At 46.1% G+C, this 8,566-nt stretch overlaps 1 protein-coding gene across 1 annotated transcript; it reads left to right on the forward strand.

Moving 5' to 3' along the window:
* Nucleotides 1-1,854: 1,854 nt before the first annotated feature.
* LOC111967075 (U7 snRNA-associated Sm-like protein LSm11) lies at nt 1,855-7,098 on the forward strand (the record flags this gene model as incomplete). The annotated part of the gene is given in 3 exon segments (XM_070444644.1): nt 1,855-2,109; nt 2,112-2,283; nt 2,532-7,098. Coding segments are annotated over 3 exon segments (705 nt in total), but the record flags the coding sequence as incomplete, so codon positions are not given.
* Nucleotides 7,099-8,566: the final 1,468 nt, after the last annotated feature.

Below are 8,566 nucleotides of genomic sequence, written 5' to 3' on the forward strand. Positions count from 1 at the left end.
GCCAACCACACAGAACTGGCCAACACACACACCACTGGCCAACCACACAGACACTCGGCCAACCACACAGACACTGGAACCACCACAGACACTGGCCAACACACAGACACTGGCCAACCCACACAGACAACACACTGGCCAACCACACAAACACTGGCAACACCAGACCTCAACACACAACGACTGCCAACCACAACAGACAGCCAACCACCAGCACTGCCAACCACACAGACATCACGAGCCAACCACACAGACACTCTACTTGTGGAAGTTCCTTCCATCCAACCGCACCACGATGTAACAGTTTTTCAGACAGGTGTCGTCTGTCTCGAAGTTACGGACGTACTCAAACTTGCTCTTGGCCATTCTGGAGCTGCTGGTGAAAACACTGGCTACTGGTCGAAGGATGCACGTCTTGATGCCTCCTGGTAATCTACACAGCACTGGACCAAACATGAGGGTTCTGTGAGAAAGGACAGACCAGATCAAATCAAAGTAGGTTCTGTTGGAAAAGAAGTGGCAGCACTAGGTTGGCTGTGGTCTTCATGTCTGAAATTCTGCTCTCCTTTAGACAGAGCATTTCTTATTATTCTGTACAGAAATTCAAGACACTCCATTTACTATGATGTTAAGTTTCGTTTGGTATGTATTCATCTGTCCATCATCCATTTCATGTTACAAATTACAATTCGTATGATATTTTACGAATTGCAATAATACAATATGCTACGAATTTCCAAAAGATACAATATGTTACAAATCACAATTTGTTGTGGTTAACATTAGCTAGGAGGCTAACGTTAGCAAGCTGGCTAACTATAGCCAGGCTAGGGATTAAGGTGAGGTTACGGTTAGGGGAAGGGTGGGCTAACATGCTAAGTAGTTAAAATTAGTAAGTATTTGCAAAGTATATATAACCATTATTTAACTAAGCAAGTGAGTTAAGAACAAATTCGTATTTACAATGACAGCCTACCCCACCAAACCCTAACGACGCTGGGCCAATTGTGCGCCGCACTATGGGACTGCCAATCACGGCCCGTTCTGAAACAGCCTGGAATCGAACCAGGGTCTGTAGTGATGCCTCTAGCACTGATACACAGTGCCTTTGATCGCTGCGCCACAATTAGCTAAAATTATCCATTCGAGATTCAAACAAGCATTTTTTCGTTTGCTACCCATCCACCCTGACCAACCAACGTCATTTCGTTTTTGCATTAAGTAGTCTTCTGTTTTATGTAACATGTTACACTAATTTGACCATCCCTGATGTTACGTTTAGTCTATAAGATCAGGCTGACAGGCTAGCTAGCTACTTACAAATTATTGGCATCATCTTCGGTTCATGATGAATACTTCCTTAAAACAATGCTATAATTTAGTTTACTTTAGTTGAATCTATGTAAGTGATGCTATTGGCAAGGCTTACATTTTTATTTAAATTTTACTGTGAGAATGTATCGGGCAAATAAGAGTACACATGTTGTTTTCGCCAGTGGGTGCAACCCAGTCCGTCCACCAAATAAGTCCTACTAAAACAGATACAGCGTATTTCTTGTTCCGGGACAGTATCTCATCTACGATCTCACAACAAAAAAAAGAAAAGAACATAAATTGTTTTTGTTGTAGTTGTTGATTGTTATTTAGCTGGGTTCCTGGACATAATTTCATTTAAAAAACAATAAAAACAAAGATTACAGACGACTAATATACAAATCAGCTTCATAGTACTTCAGCGCCCTCTCCTGGTGAAAATCAAGAAATGCAGCGGAAGAAGACTACGTTTCCCATGATTCTTAGCGTCGTGCATGTCTGCGGTTGTTTCAAACATGGAGGAGAGGGAAAGAATAGGAGATAAACACCAGAAATGTAAAGAATCAGAAAAGAAAGAAAGAGAGAGGATCAACAAGTGGATGTGTTTCAGATACAACCGAACATACGGCAGAAGAAGAAGATATCGTGGCAAAGTTGGACGTCACCTCCGATAGATTTGATCCACTCCTGGAGCACTACTCCCCTGCAGCGCCTCTTCCATACCCCAACGTGAAGTGCTCCAACAACATTGCCGAGTATGAGCGCTTTCTGAAGGGGGCCCGGGGCCGCGCCAAGCGGAGAAAAACGTGGAGAGAAAACGGAGGAAATCCAGGAAAGGTGTAGCGGATCCGGAGAGGATAGAGAAACTGAAGAGGATGATGGTGAACAACCCGATAGAGGGAGAGGAGGGTACCAGCGGCACTGCCCGGCGTTGAAGAATGCACAAGAATGTCCTGACAAGGATGCTAAGTATGGCGTGAATTATTTCTAGCTTTTGTAGGCTTGCTTTGAATCATTTCGTTTTTGATGGTGGTGGTGTCAGAACAAAACATTACCTCTTTCATTCAAACTTTACTTATCTGATCGTTGTCTCATATTGCCACATATATAAAAGCTAATTAAAACTCTATATTGATATGTGGGGCATTATTGATGTGTCAAACTTGTGATTGACAGCCAGGTGAATTCTATTTCATGTCTACTTTCTGTTTACACAGTCCATACAGGAAGCCCTCTGAGGGAGCTGTACTGCTGCGTGGAGGAGAGGATAAGGGTGAAAGTTCACATCAGAACCTTTAAGGGGCTCCGTTGTGTGTGTTCTGGCTTCATAGTGGCCTTCGACAAGTTCTGGAACTTGGTGAGAGCTCACCCCCTTCCTTCGCCCTTACCTGTCCTTCCTTCGCCCTTACCCGTCCTTCCTTCRCCCTTACCCGTCCTTCCCTCACCCTTACCCGTCCTTCCCTCACCCTTACCCATGCCCTCCACCGCCTCTTGACAGGTGGCTTGCAGACTAGACTGTAGTCTGATGTAAGACGGTGCCCACATCATTGTCCTCACTCTCACCCCTCTCTCTCTCCGGCGATGGTAGATGAGACCTACAGGGAAGCTCTCTACCACGAGAAGGCCCTCACTGTCACACTTGTAGGTCTGGCTGCCAATGAAGGGCTCTGATCCTCTAGTCTAGTGGTACGTTCTAGAGAGTAGGGTGTTGTTTTGGATGCAGGCTATGACATATCCAGATCATGTGCCACCCACTAAAAAAGGTACAGCCATTTTCATTCTCTGCAATCAGAAAACAAACTCATAAGCTGTCGCAAAGACGCTTTTAACCTCTTTGTCTCCCCTCTCCTTCTGTAGCTCTCTGACAAGCTGAAACTCCAAGAGAGTGCGGCTCTGAGAGAATGTGAGAAGAAGAAGCAGATAGGAAAGCTGAACCTCCCCAGGGTTCCAAACTCAAATCAGAGACAGCAGATGAGGGGACCCCAATAGAGGGGACCCTAGGGCAGTGGATCCCCAATTTCCGAGGACCACAGTGGGGTCACCAGTGGGTGATGACCCAGGGGCCACAGGCCATCCCTAGATGGCGTAGAAGTCGGACGTGTGTGTTTGTCTTTGTCTTATCCCGTGTAAATAGCAGTTTTTTTTCTTGTATATATCTTATTCTCACTTTCTATCTACGAACTAAATATACTTTGCTGCAACCCGCCTCACCCAATATGGTACAGATCTGCTATTGTATTCCTTATAACTGGAACCTCCACCAGGAGCTAGCCAGCTAACTAGCTACTAGTCTTTGTTAGCCACAGCTAGCGGTCTTCACCTTTAGCTCGGTCACCAGCCAGCCTTAGCTTGGAGAATACCTGCCAGTCTGCACAGCGTGATATCAACCCAGAGCATATCGGACTGCTTCTCTCTACCACATCACCGTATTCCTGCTGCTCTGGATAATTACACCGGATCATCGCAGCTAGCTAGCTGCAAATGAGTGGCTACTGTTAGCTAACGCCTCTGTCCCGAAGCAAGCACCAGTTAGCCTTGAGCTAGCCTCGAGCTAGTCCCATATAACAGCTAATTCTAGGGCTACAATACCTCTTTTGCCAATTGGCCTGGACCCTTTATTGTCGACAGGGAGCCCCGCCTATCCATCACGACTGGACTGCCGGCGTGATCGCCCGATGTGGTCTCAACAGGCTATTCTGTTACGATGTCACCGAAGAACCATYTGCTATCCCCGGCCCGCTAGCTTTCTGAACGCTGTTCGCCTAGCGTAGTAGTGACTACCGAACGGCACCCTGACTCACCTATTGCTGCTMTTTTGACCTTATTATCACTCGGCTACACAGCTGATGCCCCCTGGACTGTTTCAATAACACGGTACCTCGGTACCATACGGTCCTGTATGTACCTAACTGACCCTCTCTGCCCATCATCACCATTTACCCGTTGTTGTCTTAGCTCTCCTGATCAACAACTGTGATTGCTTTATGCCTCTCTCTAATGTCAATATGCCTTGCCTACTGCTGTCTTGGCTAGTTCTTATTGTTTTATTTCACTGTAGAGCCCCCAGTACCGCTCAACATGCCATAGATAGCTCTTTTGTCCCACCCCACACACATGTGGAGACCTCACCTGGCTTAATTGGTGCCTCCAGAGATGAAACCTCTCTCATTGTCACTCAATGCCTAGGTTTACCTCCACTGTACTCACATCCTACCATCCCATTATCTGTACATTATGCCCTGAATCTATTCTACGCCCAGAAATCTGCTCCTTTAATTCTCTGTTCCCAACACACTAGACGACCAGTTTTTATAGCCTTTAGCCGTACCCTTATCCTACTCCTCCTCTGTTCCTCTGGTGATGTAGAGGTTAACCCAGGCCCTGGAGCCCCCAGTTCCACTCCTATTCCCCAGGCGCTATCATTTATTGGCATCTGTAACCGTAAAAGCCTTGGTCTCATGCATGTTAACATCAGCAGCCTCCTCCCTAAGTTTGTTTTATTCACTGCTTTAGCACACTCCGCCAACCCGGATGTTCTAGCCGTGTCTGAATCCTGTCTTAGGAAGACCACCAAAAATTCTGAAATCTCCATTCCTAACTACAACATTTTCAGACAAGATAGAACGGCCAAAGGGGGCGGTGTTGCAATCTACTGCAACGATAGCCTGCAGAGTTCTGTCCTACTATCCAGGTCTGTACCCAAGCAATTTGAACTTCTACTTTTAAAAATCCACCTCTCTAAAAACAAGTCTCTCACCGTTGCCGCCTGCTATAGACCACCCTCTGCCCCCAGCTGTGCTCTGGACACCCCATCTATCTTCAGAGCTCGTTCTGCTAGGCGACCTAAACTGGAACATGCTTAACACCCCGGCCGTCCTACAATCTAAGCTTGATGCCCTCAATCTCACACAAATTATCAAGGAACCTACCAGGTACAACCCTAAATCTGTAAACACGGGCACCGTCATAGATGTCATCCTAACCAACTTGCCCTCTAAATACACCTCTGCTGTCTTCAACCAGGATCTCAGAGATCACTGCCTCATTGCCTGCGTCCGTAATGGGTCTGCGGTCAAACAACCACCCCTCATCACTGTCAAACGCTCCCATTCTGTATACATCCTGCCTTTCTTTGGACACTGTTAACAAACCTCCAGACGAGCTTCAATGCCATACAACACTCCTTTCGTGGCCTCCAACTGCTTTTAAATGCAAGTAAAACTAAATGCATGCTCTTCAACCGATCGCTTCCCGCACCCGCCCGTCCGGCTAGCATCACTACTCTGGATGGTTCTGACTTAGAATATGTGGACAACTACAAATACCTAGGTGTCTGGTTAGACTGTAAACTCTCCTTCCAGACTCACATTAAGCATCTCCAATCCAAAATTACATCTAGAATCGGCTTCCTATTTCGCAACAAAGCCTCCTTCACTTATGCTGCTAAACATACACTCGTAAAACTGACTATCCTACCGATCCTTGACTTTGGCGATGTCATTTCAAAATAGCCTCCAACACTCTACTCAGCAAATTGGATGCAGTCTATCACAGTGCCGCCTGTTTTGTCACCAAAGCCCCATATACTACCCACCACTGCGACCTGTATGCTCTCGTTGGCTGGTCCTCCCTACATATTCATCGCCAAACTCACTGGCTCTATAAGTCTTTGCTAGGTAAAGCCCCACCTTATCTCAGCTCACTCGTCATCATAGCAACACCCACCCATAGCACGCGCTCCAGCAGCACTGGTCATCCCCAAAGCCAACTCCTCATTTGGCCGCCTTTCCTTCCAGTTCTCTGAGAATGACTGGAACGAATTGCAAATATCACTGAAGCTGGAGACTTATATCTCCCTCACTAACTTAAAGCATCAGCTGTCAGAGCAGCTTACCGATCATTGCACCTGTACATAGCCCATCCAACCAACTACCTACGTCATCCCCATGTTATTTTGTTGTTGTTGCTCTTTTGGACCCCAGTATCTCTACTTGCACATCATCTTCTCCAGTGTTAATGCTAAATTGTAATTATTTCGCCACTATGGCATTTTTATTGCCTTACCTCCCCAATCTTACTACATTTGCACACACTGTGTATAGATTTTTCTGTTGTGTTATTGATTGTACGTTTGTTTATCCCATGTGTAACTCTGTGTTGTTTGTGTCGCACTGCTTTGCTTTATCTTGACCAGGTCGCAGTTGTAAATGAGAACTTGTTCTCAACTGGCCTACCTGGTTATATAAAGGTGAAATAAAAAAATAAGACCCAGGGGTCAAATGTTAAAGGTCAGGAATCAGGGACTGAGGGGCCCCAGAGAAGATGATCCCAGAAGAAAGTAGTGTCCCAGCCCTATGGGAGGGTTCACACGCACCATGTCAACCAGCTCTTCATACGGGGAGAGAACGTGCTTCTAGTCAACCTACAACCACTCTGAACCGGTTGTGTATTTTATCCAGCAGGGGTGGCAACCTAGCCTGGAACTGGAAGCCAATCTGTTTCTGTTCTCTTGCCAACTCCTTATGGAGTTTCCATGCCTAACATGAGCAGAAGCAGACAGACTGGCACCCGGGCTAGTGCCAAATCTCCAGGAAAGTTACTTGATCAGAAGGTGCAACAAGCTGAAGCTTTACCAAGACTGACCCATCAATACCTACTACAGTATCTACACTGGTTTAGACCAACAAGGAGTGAACCATGAAGTCTCACTGCTACTGTATATCATATTGATATGTATTCTCTGCTTTACGCAGACAATAAGAAATAAAACAAATTACCAAGCTGTTTTCCCTTGTCTGTCTTCTCATCTGGTCTTTGCCTCTGGGTCATATGAAACACAGTATTGGAATGCAGGCATGGAGTGCACCACTATAAATAACCACCAGAGGGCAGTGGAGACTCATTCTAAGTCATTTGAAATAAAAAAAACAACGATGTATATAAATCATTGTGAAAAACAAGTCTAAAAGTATTCATATAACTAAAGATACATTTAATTTCACATTATCCTGATATAGTGAGGATCAAAATGATAGCCTAACCCAATGAATGTCGTAAAAATTGTTTTATAAATATGCAGATTATAATCTCAATGCAGAAAACCCATATAAATGTCATCCATGCTATTCCCGACCTGCCAACTCCAGGTAACATATGGAGGCATATTGCCTCTAAAAGGAGGAAAGCCTACTGTTTGTCCCATTATCTTGCTTTTCTGTCAGCTAGAGCACAAACGGCAGCATGGTCTGATCTCAGAGGACCTCATGTGTGTTATGAATAATGGAGATGGGAGACGTTCAGATTGCAGATGGCACTAAGCTGCAAATCTTATGTCTAGACATTTCAGACTTTGTTTTATTCTTTAATGCCTACATTAGCCATAAACAGCATGATTTAACTGCATGTCATTGCTTTTGTGTAGCTTCTGCTTTCTGTCTCCAAACTACAGAGGCTACCGAAGGACAATAAACCTTCATCATTTCCATAATATTTTGGAGCCGTGAAAGATCTGTTAATTGATCAAACTTTGTCTGAGACAAGCCATTGTCTTACAGTATCTGGGTTTAATTACTCTGCTCTTCATATACCTTAATCGGATCTATTCAAACCCCCACTGTGTGGGTGTCTGTAGGGCTGCACTGTGTGGGTGTCTGTAGGGCTGCACTGTGTGGGTGTCTGTAGGGCTGCACTGTGTGGGTGTCTGTAGGGCTGCACTGTGTGGGTGTCTGTAGGGCTGCACTGTGTGGGTGTCTGTAGGGCTGCACTGTGTGGGTGTCTGTAGGGCTGCACTGTGTGGGTGTCTGTAGGGCTGCACTGTGTGGGTGTCTGTAGGGCTGCACTGTGTGGGTGTCTGTAGGGCTGCACTGTGTGGGTGTCTGTAGGGCTGCACTGTGTGGGTGTCTGTAGGGCTGCACTTGTGTGGTGTCTGTAGGGCTGCACTGTGTGGGTGTCTGTAGGGCTGCACTGTGTGGGTGTCTGTAGGGCTGCACTGTGTGGGTGTCTGTAGGGCTGCACTGTGTGGGTGTCTGTAGGGCTGCACTGTGTGGGTGTCTGTAGGGCTGCACTGTGTGGGGGCTGTAGGGCTGCACTGTGTGGGTGTCTGTAGGGCTGCACTGTGTGGGTGTCTGTAGGGCTGCACTGTGTGGGTGTCTGTAGGGCTGCACTGTGCGGGTGTCTGTCTCAGCAGGTTCCAAGGCCATCTAAAGTTGTCACTAAATTGGTATTAAGTGAAATAAACACTTCAATAGAAAAC

Source organism: Salvelinus sp. IW2-2015, linkage group LG8 (assembly GCF_002910315.2).
Source record: "Salvelinus sp. IW2-2015 linkage group LG8, ASM291031v2, whole genome shotgun sequence".
NCBI classification, from domain to species: domain Eukaryota; kingdom Metazoa; phylum Chordata; class Actinopteri; order Salmoniformes; family Salmonidae; genus Salvelinus; species Salvelinus sp. IW2-2015.